Source organism: Solea senegalensis, linkage group LG1, assembly GCF_019176455.1.
Source record: "Solea senegalensis isolate Sse05_10M linkage group LG1, IFAPA_SoseM_1, whole genome shotgun sequence".
Classification (NCBI taxonomy): Eukaryota; Metazoa; Chordata; class Actinopteri; order Pleuronectiformes; family Soleidae; genus Solea; species Solea senegalensis.
In genome coordinates this window covers 6,119,400-6,141,748 of record NC_058021.1, presented here as the reverse complement: position 1 = coordinate 6,141,748, position 22,349 = coordinate 6,119,400, and the positions used below count along the sequence as shown (strand labels likewise).

Here is a 22,349-nt window from a genome sequence, read left to right as displayed (position 1 = left end):
TGTCCACCACTTCTGTCCTGCCAGGCCGCCAAGGTCAAGACAACTCAGATATATATAATGTTTGTTTCACTTGTTGTCTTCCAGCAGCGCCTCAGAGAACGTCTACTCAATGATTCAGCATCCCAAAGATGCCATGAGGTCAGAGTGCGCCGTTCCCGGAGCAAACGGGAACTTGCCTTCACCTCGGCCGATGCAGGGTGTAGCCGTGCACGGCGTGAGAGCTGCCAGTCCCCCCTGCCTCACCCAAAGACAGGTACAGTGTTGGGGGCAGTATGATGGAAGGAAATCATGCTTGTGACTTGTCTTATCAGTGGTGATCGCTCTAACACACCAGGGGAAGCTCAGTCTCCTCTACATGATGTACTGTATTTAACGTGCACTTTTTTTTCACTGCGGAAAGCTTGGCGGTGATTGGACAAATGTGGCAAAACTTCCACAGAAGCTCAGCTTCTCTCTGCGTCACTGGAGCAGCGGGCAGACGCTGGAGTCCTGCATGAGGATTGGAGGAAGTGTCTTTGGTTGACAGCAGTTGAGGGACAAATAGCTGGTTCTTGTGTGTTATTTGCTCGGCGGTGTAGACCATTTTCATTTGTACGTCTACACATGTAAATAAAAACGCTATTATAGCATTTCAGTTTTATGGAATTATCGCGTTTGTTTTCAGAATTTATGTAAGAATTTTTGTATAAACACGGCAATCAGAGATGGCAGATTTCACCCCGTTCACACAACAAGCCTCTGTTGGTCTTATTGGCAAATGTGGAAACACAAACAGACAGACAGACACACAGAGCCACTAAAAACAATACTTCCGTGGTGTGAAGTAATAACTGGGCCTGAAATGAGCTCCCCGTGTTTCTAAGACCAACAACCTAGTGATATATTGTGCAGTCCAGTTAGGGACAGCAGGCAGTTTTCTACCAGTAATGTTGAGCTTTTATGACTGCACGGAATTCTGACACTCAAAGTTTAGTGTCTTCCGTGTTGGTGCACTAAAAGCAGACTTTTTGTCGCTCATTTGCCTAATTCCAATGTGAATTGCTGCGCATGCCTTTTCTGTCTTAACCTTCATGTGTGCGTGAGGTGTCCAGGTCCCATATTTTACTATGTGCCAGCATTTTATTTGAAGTTGTGAAAATCATCAAACATCAGCCATTTTAATGCAGCGTTTTAAATTAAATGAAGACAACAAAGCAGTGTGTCTGGTGTGTACTTGTACACACACTGTTAAGGATTGTCACAGTGTCTGAACATTTGTGCATGAGCAATTTGATATGTTAGCACCTGCACTTGCTTTATAATCAATTTAACATGACAAGTGTTCTACCACCAGACTCCCCTGCAGATGAATGATTCAGTGGGACCTCAGGAAAAGAGATTCCTGGAGTGGTGGTGTGATATCTGAGGGGTTTTCTAAGGTTTGACACCAGATTTGACGCGTCTACCTTCCTCTGTGTCTTGTGTCTAGTCCACAGACCTGGTCAGCATGGTGTACAGCTGCATCGGGGCAGAAATCGAGGACTCGGACGGCAGCAGCAGCACGTGTGACATCAAAGCGATGAACCAAGACGGCGACAGGTCGACCGCCATCTCGGACGCCCCGGTAGATACCTGGACTAACGGTCACGTGGTGTCCTTCAAACCACAAACGGACAGACAGATGGAGACGGGCCGGCAGGAGAGTATCGCGCCACTGACAGACTCGCGGAGCGAGGTGGACGGCGACGACGAGCAGAGCGGCGGTGAAAGTGTGGCTCCCTGTGGGCCGAGGCCAGATCCACCACCACAGAGCACCAAGCCCAGTCTGGCTGTCATGAGGCAGAGACACCTGCAGGAGAGTTTAGGTACTACAATTTAAACAACAAAGCTCACTGAAATCTTACCTTTTAAATACAATGGCTTGGTTTGAAATGTACACATCATATTTTCAGTACATATTACAAGAATAGTGAATAGTCCTTTAATATATTGTACTTTTGTTTACATATCACTCTGCTTATTCTAGTGTTTTTAATATTTTATAACTTATTTAAAGCTGCCGCCGGAAATATTTACAGTAAGTGAAATTACATGTTTAATGTCCCTGTATTGTGAAAGCTAGGGAAGTTACCAAAACGTTTGCTAAAACAGGACGTAGCAGGTTTGAGGAACAAAGCTAAAACTTTGAAAAGTCAAAAATGAGTTTATTGAGAACTAAAGTGTAAGAGTGGGCAGGGATTTATCTGGGCTCACTTCCAAATGTGTGCATTGACAGAGAGAAAAAAAAAAGCTATTGTTAGTGTTGTAAGCTCCTCTGTTATACTCATCTGTTGCCATCTGGCTCTCACTGCAATAAAATCAGCCAGATGCCAGAACTGGTCTTGACATAAAAATCAATGCAAGGATCCGCAACTTGAGACAGAATATCCGTGTCAGTGACGACAACCTGTCAGCAAATACACAACGACAAATGTGATTGTGTTAAATGATGGCCAGCCATTTAAAGGTCCAGTGTGTAAGAGTAGAGCCGTGTAAGCATGAGGCAGGGTGCTCTCATAAATATGTTTTCTTATTGTTCCATATCAAACACTTTTATTTTGAAATTCTGTGAAATATTAGCAGTAATATGGTTATTGGGATATCATTTTAGGCTATAAAAACAAAAATATAGTTGTATATGTATAACGTGTGCTAATAAACCCTGCTAAATGTTACATACTGGACCTTTAATGCTCTTAAAGTAAAGCACTAGTCTGTAATTGTAGGTCGATTTGTTTTCCCCATTAGTGTAGTATATTTTTAAACAAGGCTCACTTCATGTTAAATATTTTGCATTTTCCTGCTCCTCGTCAGTCAGTGTAATTTTCTTTTCCTTGTAAAAATTCAAATGCAGCTTTGGTTGAAGCATTGTGTCGCCGGTGTTTTTGTTGTGCCAGAGGAGGCAGGAAGACTGAAAGGAGAAGAGGAACGAAAGTGTGAGGAGAAGCAGAGAGTGAGAGGGCCGGAGGGACAACATCCTCTTCTCCCCAGTCAGGTATGAACGAAAAGACAAGAAAAGAAAAGAAAAGAAAAGAAAAGAAAGCAATTCTTATGCGAAACAACACTTAAGTTGTGTTTGCTCCACTTTCAGACCAGTCTTGACTTCTCCAGAGACAAGAACTCTCCAGAAAACCCCAAGACCTTCACTAAAACCTCACCTGTAAGTCCTGGAGGAGAACCTACCACCGACCAGAGGAGTCTTGTTCAACCGATCAGTCAAGACGAGGGGATCATTGAGGGGAGTGGCCCAGTGACGGAGGCAACAGAACCTGCAATCAGTCAAGGTACAGTAGCAGCATATTTTTGATGTGGTAGAAGTCAGAATAAAAGTATTCTTATGTTAGCGTTTCAGTCTATTATCCAAGTTGTATGGCACTTTTTCCAATACACAGTTACGGCGTGGCTTTTTCCAGCCGATCACGGGTAAATCAGCCAATTCCAGTCACCCGAGGAAGTACTGAACGTTTTGTGAACAGAATAGAACTCGATACCAAACTGAGTAGAGCCGCGTTGTGCCGTGCCAGGACAGCCTAGTGGAAAAGCACCAGTAGTTTATTGAACTAACTGCCCAACATAAATGAGGTAAGGTACATTTAACTGTGTTTATAACTGTCCAATCAGGTCAGGAGGAAGGCCGCAATGGATTTCCGGCCACATCACATCACACCAGGAAGTCCAACTCCTTTGACATAGGTAATAAAGTCTGACGCCCATTCTGTTTGTGTACATATTATGTTTTTTTATATCCAGCACGCATGCTGTTTGGACGTACACAGATTTGTTTATAATTCATAACAATGGCAATAACAACAAGGCCTTTGTTGTTTTCTTATGAGACGAAAAGCAGCATGAGTCTCTGATTTGTTGTGCTCCCAAAGCCTGTAGAGCTTGTAGGCCGCTTGCATCACGTTGAAGCTTAACCCTGCAAACCTCGCTTTTTTTGAGTTCCCGCACTCCACTGTGTGTCTGTCTGTGTGTGTGTGTGTGTGTTTGTGTGTGTTTGTGTGCCGTTTTTCCCCTCAGGCATGGAGCGGGACAGTCCCTACGATCTGGAGAGGTCTTCAGATCGCAGATTCCCTGTGAAAAAGCCCTGTTTCCCCCAGCACAGAAACAGATCTCTGGACTATCCTGCCGAGACCAGGTGTATGTATCTGTTTCACTCCCCCGCAGACGTGTGTGGTACGACAGCCTGACAGCCACAGCGCAGGAGCAGTTTGCACAGTCACAGCACAAGAATTATTGCGCAGTATTCAGTCTCCAAATCAAACTCCAGCAAAGTACGACTCGACTGTGCAAACTTCTCCCTGCACTGTGTCGTGCATGGATGACTCACTCCCTGTGTGTTGAATGCAAGCTCGTTCTAGTGTTTGATAAACGGCTGACCAAAGAAAAGAGACCGTGAAACATAATTAGAAGATGTGATTTGGCTGACTTTCAGACGCTCGTCTTTGCAGCTGGCAGCCGGATCTGACGCCGCTCGTCGAGATGAGAACTTCATCATTTCTGAAATTAGGACCTCTTATCACCTCCCCCCCCGTCCCGTCCCGTCCCGTCTAATTGGAGATGATTCCTTTTTGATGCCGCGTGTTGTTATTGAGGTAGTTGGCAGCCATCTTTAGCAAACTCGACAGCACTTTTCGAGACGGAGCTGTTTGGCACTGAAGATGAAAACCTGAGGCGGTGGAATTCGGAGGCATTAATGACATGGCAAAACCTGTAATGCACATAATAATGCACAACGGTGTATCACAAACACATGAGGATGATATAAAGGTGCCACAGGAGCAGATCTGTACAGTGTGTCATGTCTGGCTCATTGTAAGTTTGCCTGAAACCTTCCTTTTCAGGACCAAACACTTTGTCACAGATGACGTTCCCCACAGACTAAAATCTATAACATTTGAAGTGAAAGTCTGTGTTTCATTCTGTGGCAAACCTCTATTTACACCCTGTCTCCACTTGGGGGCAGTGGAGCAAGCGTAAAACACAACATCTGGCATCTTATCACCTCATAATAACTATACGGCGATTGGCGAACGTGTTGGCAAACTGTTTACACGCCCTGGAGACGCTGAGGAGCAGTTGTGTTGGTTTAAATACGTGTGGGTAACACATGTGTTTGGTTTTAAGTTATTTTTTGGATTGATGTGGGGTAAGAAAATGGGAAAGAGAGCATGGTTGTGCACCAGGAGTCCTAACACTATTTGAAGTCAGTGTTATGTTGGGATTATTTAAAACCTTCAGCATTTTTCCCACTCTTAATATTAAATGTTGAATATTTTTGCCTTTAAAATCTGCAGCGTAACAAACTATTATTTCCATAATCTGTTGACTTGATTATTAGTGAATTGTTTGGGTCATAAAATGACGACCAGTGTCTTATTTCGTCCACAAACCAAAGAGTTTGTACAGTTAAAGAACAGTCATTCTGATTACTTACATAGTAAGATAGTAAGGTTTCATATAGGAGCTTGTTGTAAACATGATGATGATTGGACTCATTGTAAAGCATCTTCATTAATAGTGGAGCTTTGTGTCCTATCTTCTCTTCCAGGTCATGACAGTCCACAGCTCAGTAACAGAAATGTTTTATGACATTACCAGCGGACCCGGAGAGGCAGAGAAGACTGGGACAACGAGGACTGGAGGGAGACGAGCTTTTAAAACTGTGCGGATTCCACTGACGCAGCTTTTCTTTTTCCATTTTAAATCCGCGTGAACATGTGTTGCTGAAAATGCATGTACTGTATGCTTTCTGTTTTTAACCGGTTTTGCACTTGCTATGGTTTTTCTCAGGCATAAGGGAAGCTTTAACCTGCACTACATCAAGTCATGTTCATACAAACACAGTGTTTCTCAAGTATTTCTCATGAAAGCGTTACTTTATGCATTTGTGCAAAACATAATTTAATCTTAATACTTTTCTGTAGTTCTCTCACTTGCTCTCCCGTCTCTTACTGACGATCTGTGACGACCGAAAGTGAGATTGTAGTTTATTCAACTTTAACGGGAGGTGTAAATACGGAGTCAAAGTCTGCACTAGCCACCGTGGTAACTCTGCCGGTTAATAAGAATAATAACAATAATGTTTTTATTTGTGAAAATATATCATTTTCATAAACGTGTGTGTTAGTATGCTTTTGTCGTATGCTGATGTTGATGACTGAGGAACGTGTTACCATGCACTTAGCTCCCATTTATTCGCGAGTATTTAAGTCAGTGGTTCACTTAGAGGTTTAATCTGATTTTGCAGGCCTGAAAATGAGTATATTTTCTAAAAAAAAAATGCTTCTACGAATCAGAATAAATAAAATTGACTTTACACAATTCATTTGAGTGTGCAAGTGATGCTTGCTGCGTCCAATACCTTGTTGTTGTGCAAGTTTCAGGTACAACAAACTATAGACGTAGGATAATGCATCAGTTATTTAAGAAACTACTGTTTGTAATGCCTAAAAAAAGCATGATTTAAATGCATTGAGATAATTACAAACAAGTGCTTTGTGTCCACATTAACCAAACAAGGAGAAGACACAGCTGTGGTCAAGAGCAACATCTTATGTCGGTTTCTTTAAAGCTCACAAATGAACATGTTACAGAAATAAATCATGCATAAATAACTTGTTTCTTGACCAAGATGTAGCTTATATTTAAAAGACAAGTGTAGGAGCTGTGATTTTGAGTGTCCAATCAACCTGTGCATGTTTTTGGCCTTGTGGGAGGAAATGGAGAACTCAGAATTGCTATCTATTCATAGATGAATGGCCAAATTCAGCAAAACTAAAGCCAAACAATGCAGGATATTTAATTCCAATGGTGACACCCGTGCTGTGTTTTATACTTTTAATACTTTTACGCTCACTACATTTCCTCTAACTATCTTTGTTACTCGTTACTACCAAATACAATCAGAAGAAGAAGAGTTGGTAATGGTCAGTATTCAGTTCAACTTCTACCAAAGTCATTTTCTGTGAAGATACTTTACTTTTGAGGTATTTTAGACAACACATTTTATTTTATTCCCCTACTGTTCCTCGATAACCGCAGCTCCACATCCTGTAAAGTTCTAGTGTTACTGCTTCACAGCAGCAGATGGCAGCAGAGACTCAGAGCTCCTCTCGCCTGAAACCATCTGCTTGCAGTTCCAGTGACACGTTGCTGCCAAGTCATGATGCTCTTTTATTACCACAATCCAGGAGTCACTGTCACTGTTAATGAAGGCAGAATATACACCATCAGCTCTTAATTGGCAGTGTAAACATACTCATACTTATTCATTAGTTTCTCTGGCATGTGTCCCGCTGTCCTGCGTCCGTCTCTGTCACAAAAGTGACATCAGACATCGGGGTGGGGGGGTGTGGTTCATCAGCTTCTCCAAACAATGACTTGTTAGAGGCTTTTAATTCCCTGCATCCAGTCCCCTGATTCCTGCCAGGGCAGATCACTGGAGTGTTGCATTCATATTCACTGGGTCACTGGATAAGCGCGGTTCATTTTCACTCAGTCTTTTCCATCCACCCACGGCCCCCACGCGCCATATGCTCGGCTCAGTTTTCCAACACAGTATATGCAAATGTACAACGTTTGCACGTGCACACACACACACACATGTTCGACATTCATGACATGAGGGGACATTGCATTGACTTACATTCATTTCCTGGAGACTTACTCTAACCATAACCACAATTACTACTGGCCTAATCCTAATCCTAACCCTAACCCTAATCTCAATCTCAGCCTAACCTTAAAACATACCTTCACCTCAAAATGTAGTAATTTACGTTATGGGGACTTGCTTTTTGTCCCCACAAGGAAGACAAGTCCCCATAATGTGACTGTGTAAACAGGTTTAGGTCCCCACAACATTAGTAATACCTGGACACACACACACACACACAATGTTCCACTAACAACACTCTGCATGTGTGTTTGCACATTATCATCCGAGGGTTTTCCACCTCATTCATCTTCACCCTCACTTATCTACATGTTTGCAAGATTGATCACCGTGTGTGTTCGTGTGTGTGTGTCATCCTATCGTTGTGAGGACATATTGCATTCCTCACACCTAAGCCTCAGCATGTCCTGTCTGTTTTTTGCTCATTTTAATCATAAAAAAAAAGTGCTTTTGCCCATTTTTCCCAGAATAACTTTCAATACCTGGCAGTTATTTACAATTTACTGCATGTTAAAATAGTGTACTAACTATTTAAAATGAAGGAAGACTTAACGTTCTAGTTTAGAAATAACATTTGAACGGTATAAAACATGTTTAGTTGTTTGAGTCTTTGTCTCAATGTCCAAAAACTCCCTCCTCTGGTGACAAAAGTGCGCTTGCACAAACACTTTGTGTTAAAGGGTTAATATCTTAAACCTTACCCTGACCCTGAATGAGAGATTTTGCCGATACCTGATATGCCGATATATCGGGAGTGCTTGGGCCAATAACCGATGCGGATCATTAAATCTCCTCTGTAGCGAAATGAACATCATATTTTGCCTACTCATGTCACAGCAGACTTAGATATACATTTTCTTCATTGAGAAAAATAAAGGTAACACTTTATTCACATATTCATATATTCACCATTAACTAGGTGCTTACGAACATGCATATAAGTAGCATACCAGACCTTTATTAGTAATTATCAAGCACGTATTAAAACCTTAATTGGGAAAAATCTTAATTTATGTCATAATAGAGCTAGAATAAGGTTATGTATAATAAGGTGCTAATATGTGCTTAACAATTACTAATAAAGGGCTAATGTGCTACTTATGCATGTTAGTGAGCACCTAGTTAATAGTGAATATGTGTTCCCTTATCTAAAGTGTTACCAAAATAAATAATAGGCATTGAGGGGGCCAGTATAGAAGTCAAGGAGGTTGCAGCCTATTTAGCCTACTGTTGTTATCATTAGTCATATCGGCAGATGCTAGTGTGTTTGCAGATATCGTGCATCCCTACTACTTTAACTTTAAACTTTAAAAACTTTAAAACTTTACTAAAGATAATTGTTCACCTTAACTTAGAAATGCTCTCTGAAGGCGAGGAGACCAGTTACACTCCCCTCACAATGTCAAACCATGGTTTTCAGCCAAAATATGTCCAAAAAAGATGTGTGTGTCTGTGTGACCATGTATTACTCATGTTGTGCGATGCAAAATCAGTATGTGTGCAAGTATTATAATAATAGGCATAATGTAAATGATTCAATTTAAGCTCAAAGTTAAGGTTAAGGTGCAGGGGTAAGGGCAGTTGTAGTTATGGTTAAGGTTAGAGTAAGTAAATAAATTCAGTGTACTGTTGAAGTCATGGAAACCAGACACTGTGTGTGTGTGTGTGTGTGTGTGTGTGTGTGTGTGTGTGTGTGTGTGTGTGTGTGTGTGTGTGTGTGTGTGTGTGTGTCTCCCTTGCTTTGCTGTGTCAACAGTGGAAAGCAGATAATGAGTCTCTGTAAGCCAGTGGGCTCCATCATGTGCCGACTGTGCGACACAAAAACACAGAACAAAAGCGTGATGCGTGGAGGTGTCACTGTGCAATGTTAGGATTTGAACTCCCGGTGAGGATCTGTATCAGGTCCTACAGGACTTAATACTCCACATATAAAGGGATGGACTTCAGATTAGTGACATCACAGCAGTGAGCAGTGCACTGTGTATAATACACAGAGGCTGTACGTGTGCCTGCATGCATATGAACTGTTTACACTTCTGTTCAGTCAACGCTCACATGGATTCAACTAGTATTATTCGACTAATTGTTCAACTTCCCAATTAGATCAAGGCCTTTATATGTGAGGTTCTCCCAGTGCTCTCTGCTTATGATTTCCTCCAGCAGCCCAAAGACATCCATATCAAGGGTAATTGAAGGTTGAATTAAGACTCTAAATGGACTGTAAGTGTTAATAATTGATTCTCTAATGTCAGCTGGGATGGACCCAGCTCCCCTCCACACAAGGAAATTAAATAAAAGTGAATTAATTATGATATTATTTACATATACTATAAGGTGTAGACGTGCACAATTCAGATTTCGTGGATGCAGCACCTCTAAACATTGGCTGATGTATTAGGACGACATTTTGTTTTTGTGCAGCACGCACACACACCACACATATGTAGTCTGGATTTTATGTTGTCTCCTTTCCAGCGTGAACTAAAAAATGTACTGAATGGAGAACTAAACTGAAGAAGACCATAAACCACTTATTGAAGCCATCCACTCTTAAGGACAATGTTAAATGACTTTATAAATTAAGTGAGAACAGGCTCATTTTCTCATTGACTTCTGCACACCCCGGGATTACGGCCTATTTATATAGTGAAATATCATAGCTATATGTAAATATGCTGAACAAACAAGTGTATCCATCGTTGGCTAATAGCGAGGGCATTTTCTTTGTAAGGTTTTTAAGGTGAACGAAGTGTTCAAGGAGCATGAGACCTCATTTTGAAATATGGATTGTTCCACCACTGAGTGAAGACCTTAATCCCACGGAGAAACTTTGGAATGTGCTGGAGAAAACTTTAAGCAGTGGTCCAACTCTCCCACCATCAATACAACATCTCCGGACAAAAACAAGCTTACCAAAACAATGTCACATTAATCAAGCTGAGGGTGATCCAGTGAAATATTCTTTTTTTGGCTGGGCAGTGTATTAAAGTCCCAGAGAGCCTGGACCAAGGAATGTACCAAAAACAACAAATTCACTGGCTCAGAAATCATGACACATGACAACCGTCTATCATTTATGGTTATACGTCACTCTACCATAAATCATCTTATTTATAAGTGCCGGGGGGGCGACAGGTGAGCCGCTACACCTATAAAGTTTATTGCCCCCGTTTCCTCGCCGCATCTCACATTTATCACTCCTCCAAACAAAGTGAGCATGACACCAGCAGGCGTCCGCACACTTGCTGGATTCCATTGTCTCCGTCCTGCAGCTGTGCACGACTCTCACGTCTGCCCGTCAACACAGCTGTCGCTGGGTTGTTGTTTTTTTTCTTTCCCCCCCTCTCGGGTTCATGAAAGGCTGTTCAATTTGTCTGCATCTTTACCGTCTCAGAAAGCGTTTGACACTTTCCACACAAGTCTGGCTGAAAGCAGTAACCCCACACACTTCATCTTTGCATCCTCATCCTCTCTCCATCCTGTGCACCTGTTTGTTTTCCCTGAAAAACAAGTGAGAACAAGCGAGTCTCGCTTGTCTCGTAATGTCTCCTGCCAGCAATTAATGGAGATTAAAGCCCTGTGTAGGTTTTGTCTGCTCTTCCCTTTGTGTGTGTGGGGAAAACACCAGAGGTTGTGTGGTCAGAGGATATTGACAACAAATACCTCGAGGGAGAGAGAGAGAGTTTAGCTCAGGAAAGTTTCTACCAACTGCTGGGGTTGTTTTTTGTTTGTTATCTACTATTTGATGATACACTGGTAACACAGAGTTTTTTTGTTTTTTTTTTATCATTTCAACTTATTACAGGGTGTTAGTTCTGTTTCTGGCATAGACATCTTCTGACATGTCACATCAAGAAAGAAATTATACATCAAAATAAGTATATCACATGTGGGAATAAGAAATCCATTCCGTAAATTTAAAAAAATAGTTCAAAAGTCCATGTTTTCATCAGTGTTAGGATCCCAGGGTCTTCATCCTGATAGGTCGGGTCAGTTTTTGAACTTTCCAAATATAATATAACGTTTAGGTGTGAGGTGGCAACATTAGTGTGTGGTCAGGGGTCGACGACAGTGACCATTTTTGTTGTGGTTGACGCAGTGACCAACACACTTTGTGTGTTGGTCACTGATTTTTGAGTGGGATGACGTCTCTCCACAGATCAGTGGATCTTCGTGTGTTGCATTTCAGTAACTTTGGTCCATGACCTTTGTGTAGTTCCAAAAAAAAAACCCATAAATGTCCAAAAATGTTAAATAACAGTCAGATAAAGCAGCAAAAGACTTATAAACCTAATAGAGTGAAGATATTTTGGGTGGTAGTCACTTCTGGCACCACTTAGCAGGGCCTTTTGAGGGTTAAGAATTACATTTTATTAATCCCCTTAGGGAAAGTATTCCTCTGCATTTGACCCATCCTAGAATTAGGAGCAGTGGGCTGCCACACTGTGTAGCACCTGGGGGCATTGGGGGTTGGGTACCCCAGCCCTTTTTGGCTGGGTGGGGATTTGAACCATCGCCCCTCCGGTTACAAGTCAAGTTCCCTTTGCACTTGGCCACGGACTGCCCCAAGACGTGGTTTTAGGGTGAGGCTAGGGCTAGGGATTTAGTTGTGATGGTTAAGGTTAGCGTAACGGATGCATTATGTCTATGAGTGTCCACACTACGAATGCTGCACAAACACATGTGTGTGTGTGTGTGTGTGTGTGTGTGTAAAGTGAAGAGGAGGAGGGGATACAGGGATGAACGCAGGTGTGTGGCCTCTGTTTCTCCTCCATATGCAGCTGATATATGCTGATGGTGAGCAGAGGGCTTTTTTTTCTGGAGCAGGCCGTCTGTCACAGTAAGTGAGGCACATACATCTGCTCTTTGTCATTTCCCTCCTGCCTCTGTCTATATTTGCTTTTAGGTTCTACCTTCAGTCGACGCCCTTGTGTTCCAGCACAAACCTGAGGTTCTATCGTGTCTTATATATATATATATATAAATATATATATATATATATACAGTACTTAGTGGTCAGTGGACAACAGGTGATTTAAGTCACTCTGACTGTGGCATGGTTGTGTGTCCCAGATTGTCTGATGTTTTTTTCAGAAACTGCTGATCTACTGGGATTTTCACACACACACACACATGCCAAAAAAAAACAAACATTGCCAAAACCTCACCCTCAATTCAATAGGAATTCACCCTGAAGCCAAACTACATGCATTTTGGTTTTGAGTCCAACAAATCTTAGTTAAACCGGAACATATGATTCCCACTATTTTCGTGACAATCAAACTCATCATTCAATAACCCGTGGCATCTTTTATGGAAGCATTCTTGTTTTTTCATTAACTTTGGCACATATCTGCATCTCAGGATTAAACTGTGTAGTAAATCCATCGTTTTTCTACCCTCCTGCTTTTCTGAAAATCGCAGCCTGGCTTGATGTTCGTTGCGACAGATAAATCCTTCCTGTTGCTCAGCAGTGGAAATGATTGAGCTGAGAACAGCCCAGAGCCAGCCACAATGTCTAAATCAGTAAATCAGTTCAGCAGGAGGTCAATGCATCTGGAATTAAACGCAATTAGTTTAGCCTCGTGGTTGCTCACTTTATATCCCCCATGCATCCCATGACTTATGAGTTCGGAGCTGTCTTTCCTTATCTGTCATGGTTTTTTTGCCACTACTGCTCTATGTCAAGCTACCGACATCATAAAAGTAGAGCGAATACTATAAAAATGTAAATTGTTTTTCCATTTAATGGAGGATTTGTCCTCTTTTTTATGGAGTATGCTCACAGTCACATCACGCAGGCTTAAAAAAGAATTTAAAAAATCAATCAAATCATCATCTACCACCAAAGATAAAACTTGAACAGGGATGATAAGTTTGAGCAAAAATGTATGTTCATTCGTTCGTCCGTCTGTCCCTCGCACACAATCTCATGGATTGCGTCGATCACATTTTGACACGAGTGGAAGTAAAGATGCATCCCACCACTACGCTCCAGCATTCCCACTGACAGTCCTACGTCACAACTAATAGTCATGGATAACTGAAGAATTGAATGATTTATTCATTCATTCGGTTCCTCATTAAGTCATTTGTATTGATGGCGAGAGAGTCTAACTGCACTAACTTCAGACTACACTTCTTAGCATAAGAAATCCTGATGGAAAACAATGCATGTCTGTCAATCTATTTCTGCATAATTCTCTCTTGTTGCTGCACTAATATTTGGCTCCACTCTTAGCCCGAATATATAATACGTTATAATATTACTAAGACATTTATTGAGAGTCTAAATGTCTCAGTAGACAACAAGCAGGACGTTGTAAAGAGCCTTCATTTGAATCCGTCATCAGTGTGTTTTCTTGAGGACATTCAGTAGAATGAATTAAATCAGCGCAGATAAAACAATACAATTAATCATTTTAGTGCAGAGGTATCTGTGTCATCTCATACACAGCAAATAAGTGGTTTGTTGACTTTCAGGGCTTCGGTCAACCACCTATGCTTTTTACCAAAGGCTGCACTTTTATCCTCCGCAGAACTGTGTTGTTTATGCCGCAGGGGGGAGAAACATGCTCCCTTCGTGTCTGCGTGACACGTCTATTTGTGCCGTGACCTCGACAAGGAGAGTTCTCTCGTTTGTGTTGAGATGCGGTCAGGGTGTTTAAATCTCCGGAGAGAAAAGATGGATGAGACCAGTCTCGTCTGAATCACCAGACTTGTCAGTCACACTGAAAGCCTGGTGAGTGCTGTAGCACAGGTGATGCAGGAGTGACTGAGTGGCAGCTATAATAATCATGAATAAAACATTGGGCGATAGCTGTTAGAGTCATATTTTCTCTAAATTCCTGATTTCCTCTACCTTCCTTGCCCAGTTGTTTGTAATGCTCTTCACCTCTAAATCTCCATAATTCCACCATCTCTGTCTCATCTCATTTGCTATTTCTGGCATTCTTCCTTGCATCGCTCCTCTCCACCACTTTATGACCTGCTGAACAATTCATCTTACCTTCCCCTCGTTAACGACTAGAATATTTAGTGAAATGATCTATTTTGAAATCCTCGCGCAATATCTGACCTCTGCATCTTCCATCGTCTCGCCTGTCCACAGTCTTTAAAGGTGATATTGTGTGTGTAAAAGCTGTACAACACTGACCTTCAGCGTTTTATGCGGTTACCGCAATCCCAATTCCAATCTCTTATCCCTGTCTACTAGGTGGTATCATAATTATTGGATCCACGTCTTTACCATGCCTGCCATCGTCAACCTCCTCTTCAACGTCGTTTCCACCAATACCACCATCTCCTTCACTGTGGTGCTTCCCATGGTCAGTTTTATCTCCCTTTTTGTGGGGGTCGGCGGTCACGTTCTATTGTGGCTGGTGCTGGTGAGAAACCGCCGGAGTCGCTCCAAGCCGAGCTCCGTCCTGCTCCTCAACCTCAGCCTGGCAGATCTGGGTGTCCTGTTGACTCTGCCCTGTGTCCTTCTGAGTGCCAGTTTCCAGAACTGGCAGCTTGGAGATGGGATCTGCGTCCTCCTAGGGTTCGTGACTTCCGTGACAGTGGGAGTGGAAATCTTCAGCCTGGCAGTGCTGTCAGTGCTGAGGTATCGTATCATCACCCCCAGGATGAGAGCACCTGCTGGGCTGACACAAGTGTGAGTATAGCACACAAGCAGATGTGGGGTTTGTGAACATCTGGGAGGATAAAACACCAACAATCTGACTCATCTACTAACCCACGCAAAACAGTCCCCAACAAATTACTCTATTTAAAATTATTCTCTGAAAAGATCTATGACCCAAATAAGAATTATTTGACTTAAACCAGGAGTATTCAGTTGAAATTCAGAAAGGTTCAGATAGAGAAACAAATCATCATGCAAGGATCTGGAGCATCATAATGCAATATTTCACATTGATCTGAAGGGATTCTAAACAAAGTATTGTAATAAAAAACAAATTTTCTTGTGTCACGTCAAAAGTAGGTCCACATAACTAAATGCACATTAGAAAACTGAACTTCAAGGGGGGGGAAGTGTCTAAATTAAGTTTCCCATTTTCTACTTTTTTAAGTCCATAAAAAACAAAAACAGTTTGGCTGTCAGAACATGCTATGTGAGGTTCATTTTCAATTATTTCCATGTGATCAATCTGTTCTTCCTCCCTCCATCTCTTCCCGTGTCATTTACAGCACAAAATATTCTCTCATAACATGGAAATGCTGTATTGTTATGGTTATGGGTCTAATACCGGACCTATAAGTCCTGTTACATTGTCGGGTTTAGTCCTAGAAAAGTAAAACAGCCCCAACCATCTATTTTATCTACCAATCTATAATCTACCAATTATCCACCCATTTTTAAATGACTAAATTATACTGTATGTATAATACGTAAGTGTCACTTAAAATGTGTATTGACTTTAAACACGTTATTTTGATTTCTATCCTGTTACAGTTTGATCCACCCCACTGAACTACAAAGGCTAGCTTGTGAAGAATGTTAGCGCTTTAGATGCTAACCTGATCACCGGATTAATTTATTTGATCAATTTTACAAGAAAATATTGTCTGTGTTTTTTCATGACTTCTCATTCTTTTCTCAAATGATCTGAAATTATTTAATAAAAGTTTACCAGTGGCGTGCACATGGGGGCGGTGTGGGGGGGAGCAATCTCCAAGAAACCAATAGAGGGCGCACTATGACCACAGATGGCTGACACTCAACAATGACCAATCCATTTAATCTTGTTATGTGGGTTTTAGATATTTTTCCCCTTTTGATTGTTTTAGAGGGTTTTTTGCAAATTTTTCACATAAAAATCCTTTGAAACATCATTTAAAAAAATCGTCATGTCTTTTATTTTCTTTAACTTTTGTTTGTTTTCAAAATTGTCACGATTTCAGATTAAATAGTTTTTTATGTTTGCAAAAATATATTATGTGATATCATATAAAATGAATTTTCCAGCATGTTTTAGTCAGTTTTTGTTGATCTGGGTGAGACAACAAATGTTGTTGTTTATTTTCCCTTTGTGTTTCTTATGTATTTTGATTAAAAAACAAATAATGAAAATGGTCTATGACGCATGGAAGAAATCTTTGAAAACCTACAAATGGGTTATTTTAAATGTTTAACTAAAGAGGATATTAATAATAGCTAATCCAAATAAAAGCAAGTCGAACGTGTCTTTCCTATTTATCTTGCAGAATATGACAGGGTCATTAAAGTATAATACACATAAACATGAATGAAAACATGGAGGTAAAGGAGGGAAATATTTTTGTGGATAAAGCTTATACATGAGGCGGCTGATTGTTGACACGTGATCATCTTCACCAGGTGTTTTCAATCAGCTGATGACCGAGCTTCCGCCTCCACCTCCTCTTCTTCTTTTTTCTTCCTCCAGCCAATTCAGTGCTTCAAGTTTGAAGAGAAGCCGCATAAACGAGCCGCAAAACGGGAAGAAAAAAAACGCAAAAAAAACGCAAAAAAAGTGACGCTGTTTAAACACGGAAACTGTTCCCGAAGGACAGGAAAAAAACTCGGCGTGACGTCAGACGCCGAAAAGTCGCGTGCGGCAATGACAGGCAAAGAGTTCTAAGATGGCGGTTTTGACCTGGTCCAGATGGAGGACTTGTCCAGAATGGTGAGTACATTTTGTGAACAGTGACCTTGTTGGCTGAATTATTTCATTATGCTGTCTTAATTGTGTTCAAAATAGGCCAGATAATAATAATAATAATAATAATAATAGGCTAAATTCTGGCTTAATGTTAGCTTAATTGTTTCCGCTAAGTTAGTCTTAGAGTCATAATGTTGGCCATGTTGTCATCTTATTCTGCCTTAATATTTGCTTATTTGTTAAAGTTAAGCTTTGGCTCGAGCTGTGCTTTATTGTAAACTCAATTTTGGTTGAATGTTTGCTTAATTATTTGCTCAAAATTAGCCTTAGCTGAATATTGGCTATGCTGTGCCTTGTTGTCAGTTCAATTGTTTTGCTCAGAATTAGCCTTTGCTTATTGTTGTCCATGCATACCAAACAGTAGCTGAATTATGTTTTGTTTGATTAACTGTGACTCATTGTTAGCTGAATTGTCAGGCCTTTTGTTCATCAGAAATAATGCTGCATCTAGTCATTTTTCATTTGAAATGATTTATTTTCACATTTGGTCCATAAGATATTGATAACTGATGTTTGCTGTTTTTCAAATCTTTAAATGATTCTCAATCCAAACTTATTTGGTTTCCAATGATGTCTTTGTTATGTGGAGCAATGAAATGAGGAAATGACTACATGTAAGATAAAGAGGTTGTTACTCTCTGAAACACTTCAACCAATCAATCCATTATCAATAATTGTATGAAACAAGACTAAAGGTTAATGGCTGCTGTGCTATGTTTACTCACTGTTGCAGTCAATGTCATTACTATAGAGTGTTTTTCACTGGAAAGATTTATTCATTTTCAAGGCAGATTCAGGGTTATTTATAGAAAGCCTTGTCTATGTATTTAAACTTTAAAATGTAGTCATTAAAATACAAACTTTTTTACCATTGAGGTTGAAGACTATTTTCAAGCAATATTTATTTATTAATTTTTTAATTTTCAGGTAGATTATTTATGAAGATCTTCAAACAGTAGGTGTCATGTATTTTTATTTTGGGTGGCCGCTGTGTCCCCACTCACTCGCTTTCTTGGCCGCCGTGCCTGTATCTGCATTGTCAGTTTGAATTTGCGGAAACTGTGCGTACGTCCATCATGGCCACGTTCTTTCTCTTCTCCTCCTTTCCATCTATTAAATAGCTGAGGGTTGTACATGGAGCGTTAGCCATAGGTTGTTCTGTTTGTTGAAGTAACACCACTTTTTTTGGTTGGTCTGAATAGATAGATAGATAGATGGATAGAGTAATACGTGCTTGAACTTGGATTCATGTAATGCTAACTTAGGATATTAGTATGTAGTTTTATGTTATGGCCATATAGCAAACTCAATGAAAAGCTAACTGAATATAGACATTAACTGATAAAGTGTAACGTGTTAAAATCTATTGCATCGGCTGCAAAACAGCTCACGGTTATGTTTATCTTGTCCTCACAGTAGCCTCTGGACCTGATGTGAGGACGAGGACAAGGCCAGAAAAACAAGACAAGTGCCACAGTCACAACTTTATTGTTAGTTAAGGTTTGCTACCCTTTTCTACAGTGGAGGTGAGTAAAATGTTGCTGTTGACCAGTTAAGCCTAGGTTATCTCAGCCTAGTATGTTTTTTGGGTATTAATAATACAACCATGTTATTATGTTTGTGTTCTAATATAAGACATTGATTTTACCTCTGTAAGTTTCTGTGAGATTAACTTTTTTTTTTTATGTAAAACAAAATGCATTGAGTGTAAAAATGCCAAAACTGAAAAATAAAAACTAAGGATGGGTTTTTAATCCATAATGTGTAATTTTCTTTTTTAGAAATGATAGTATATAACTGTTAACAACTACAGAATATTAAATGTGTGTCTGTAAAAGTGTGAACCCACAAAAAGTGCCACACATTGTCTTGGCGTCGTGCCTTTCTTTACTTTAATGAAAACAAATGTGTCAAAGCAAGCTTCAAATACTTCAAATATGTTTCCTTCTCCAGTTTATGCAATATATTGTCCTTCCTTCTTCCAATGATCAGCTGATTCTGACATGCACGCCGATGATGAAATGTTCACAAGGAAACCAGCAGGTGGCCTTTTTAATTTATGTCTGTGCACGCCACTGGTTACTACAGCACCTAAGGCCCAAAACTAAAATGATAGCTCAGTGTTAAAATGTTAGCTAAAATCCATGAAATCAAAGTCTCACATGTTTGTGGATCTAGATACCACAGAGATGATCCTCTTCACAATAAAGACACACATCTGTCTCTCTCCCTCTACCATAGGTTATGCACTGTGGTTGCTATCTGGCTAGTATCTGTGACCATGGCGTTACCCAAGGTCACCTACATTGATTTTAATGGCGGTTGCACATGGTCAATGGCTCAAGAGCAGTGGCTGTTCTTTCTGGTTCCTGCCTTCCTGATTTATTATGTGGCCCCCCTCCTCTGCATCACCATCAACTGTGGCCTCATCATCTCTCACCTCCACAGATGCAGGGGAACCTTGGCTGCAGACCGGCGCAACAAGAAAGCCACAGCTCTGCTGATTAGTTCAACACTGGTTTTTGCCATCAGCTGGTTGCCTTATTATGCACTTGAATTTGTCAATGTTATGTCTCCTCATGTTAGCTCAGTGGCCTCTCCTATTGGCACAGTTGGGAGTAAGCTTTCTTCAACGCTGTCTCCATCACATGGGCCAAGTGAGAACCCGGAGGCAGAAGTTTCCTTGCTGTGGGAGGTTGCGTCCCTGACAGCCATCTTACTGGTGTGTCTGGCACCATGCTGGAACCCGCCACTGTACTTCCTGTTGTCACGTCCAGCAGTGCGTCAGCTCCAAGCACTACTGCCTCCCTTCTTAGGTAAGTGCTTGGAAAAAAAACAAACTGTACAGCGTTGGCGTATTGCTCCTGCTCCCCCTCCTCGCCTGCCACACCCACAACCTCCTGCACAGTCACTTACTCGCAAAACTTTGACGTGCAAACTGACTCAGTAAAGCTATTACTCAGTCAGAATAGCCCCCTCGCACTGTATAAGATAGTTTCTCATTTCATTCGATATAACTGTTCAACTGCTGCAAATATCAGACACTCGCATGACCGTAACTCAGTGCCTTTAGGCATTTAGGAAATGGTCAAGACAATATAATGTGAATTGGACGTGGCATCGTTGAGAAACAGACCGATAATGTGTAACCTGATAAAGTGGCCAATGAGTGAATGAGTCACGACATGCTTTGCACACACATTCCCTTTGCTTTCGTAATGTTCCAGTCAATGTATGAAAAATGCTCCAAGCAGTGTGTAAAACTCTCACATGTGACAGTGTATCATAAACACAATGCATTATGCACCATAAAAAAACAATGGTCTGTATTTCTCATCACAATGCCAGAGTCACTAAGCAACTCACTGTCCTGGCAAAGAGGAGAACTACATATTTGAAATGATTTTACAGCTTAAAGAACGTTATCCTTATATTAAAAGTGCACATCATTTGCAAAAATTCAGGTCACTGAACTTTGAGACGTCTTTAGAGCTCCCACATGGGACCTTCTGCAACCTGAGCAGCTTTTCTCAGGGACTGAAGCATGTCTGCTGAGCCATGTTGTCTGACATAACCCATCCAAGCAAACATAAACTGAATTCCCCATGGAGCTTTTAACAACCATTCCAGGGTTGCATTAAAAAGAACATTTTGGACCATGAGAAATATGACATATAGCGTGTGCGCAGCATAAATAAGTGTTGCCTGTTTTGAGAAACCTCCCTGGGACATCATTATGTGGCATCTACTACAATTACAACAAGCAATACAACCTTGTAACCCCATAAATAAGCCGTGAGAGCAAAAACACAGGGCACACAATGTGCCATGTCTGGCTCAATAAGCTCCCTGAAAATCTAGTGGCTGCGGCATTATCTAAATTCAATGTCATCTCAATAACCTTGGGAAAAGAGGCATGTCTTGAAGCAATAATAAAAGCTGACTTGTTTTGTTCTAAGCTCGATTGCCGAGACGTTCTTATCATTGTTGTGATTTGATACAAAGAATCCCATCTAAAGATGAACCAAGAGAAAATTACTTCTTAACAAGTGGAGCCCATCTACATCTGAAATGGTTTGAAACCACAGTGTAAAGGGCATGTCATGTACAGGCAGTGGTCATGAGCTTTTGTCTGACAAATTGGCTGACGACAAGTAATTGGATTTTTTTTTGTGGTGAGGTTATTCATGCTGAGACATGTATTGCAGTAATAAAAATGTATTGGTATAAATTGGAATTTGAATCACTTGCTTCCCTCGTAATACAACGCAGTTTGGTGTGTTTTGTGACATTTCTTAGAGCTATTTCACAAAAAAATAAGAAGCTACAAAATGTATACTTTTAAATGCTACACAAATGGAACTAAATGTAAGGTTTTTTGTATTGCTGCTGTGACAACAGTTATGTGGCTGCATGTGCAATAAAGTTATGGGCTAGCTGGTAAAGTAGCTATAGCTAATTTTAGAAAAACTAAAATTATAACTATCTAGAATTATGTAAAGCATCAAGTATTAACAGACACACAATTAATTTAGTTAGTTTAACTAAATAAGCCAATAGTTAGATTTGGTCAGAGGTAAATACCCTGCTAATCTACTTTTCAGTTTTTTGGGTTATTAAAGGTTAATGTTCTGTTGCTCAACACTTTTGGTAAATGAAATCTGTCAAAATGTAAAGAAATGGGCGACATTTAATGAAGGCTTTTAGTTTTTAGAGCTTCCTCTGGTGGTATTTAAGTCAGAAATACTGTTCTACTGTATAAACCAGGGTATGTGATCGGTGTGGAGCTGAGGAATTTTTACAGAGTGTAGAAAATGGAAAAAAATAACAAAGAAAATGTATTAAATAACCTTATCTCTCGCTCCATCTTAATCTAATTCAATCTTATCTGCCTCCTGTGTAAAGTCTGTAACTGACTTTGCACAGCCTTTTTTCTCAGGTGGTACTTGGTATAAAAAGTTTGA

General features: G+C 40.6%; 1 protein-coding gene and 1 long non-coding RNA gene across 9 annotated transcripts in view; both read left to right on the top strand.

The window, feature by feature from the left end:
• carmil3 (capping protein regulator and myosin 1 linker 3) overlaps positions 1-6,333 on the top strand; it is a 72,602-nt gene extending 66,269 nt beyond the window's left edge. For 2 of the 8 annotated variants that reach the window (XM_044032765.1, XM_044032749.1), the window contains exons 34-41: positions 88-253; positions 1,469-1,844; positions 2,036-2,056; positions 2,916-3,013; positions 3,110-3,302; positions 3,640-3,711; positions 4,042-4,161; positions 5,573-6,333. In XM_044032765.1, coding sequence (XP_043888700.1) covers positions 88-253; positions 1,469-1,844; positions 2,036-2,056; positions 2,916-3,013; positions 3,110-3,302; positions 3,640-3,711; positions 4,042-4,161; positions 5,573-5,613 — 1,087 coding nt within the window. In that variant the 3' untranslated portion in view covers positions 5,614-6,333. Of the gene's footprint in view, positions 1-84; positions 254-1,468; positions 1,845-2,035; positions 2,057-2,872; positions 3,014-3,109; positions 3,303-3,639; positions 3,712-4,041; positions 4,162-5,572 lie in introns of those variants that run through there. The other 6 variants (XM_044032802.1, XM_044032773.1, XM_044032758.1 and 3 more) reach the window with 5 other exon arrangements.
• Positions 6,334-17,147: 10,814 nt separating this feature from the next.
• Positions 17,148-21,587, top strand: LOC122774089. Its single transcript, XR_006360962.1, has 3 exons — positions 17,148-17,349; positions 18,802-18,911; positions 19,627-21,587. It is a non-coding gene; the product is annotated as an uncharacterized LOC122774089 (long non-coding RNA).
• Positions 21,588-22,349: the final 762 nt, after the last annotated feature.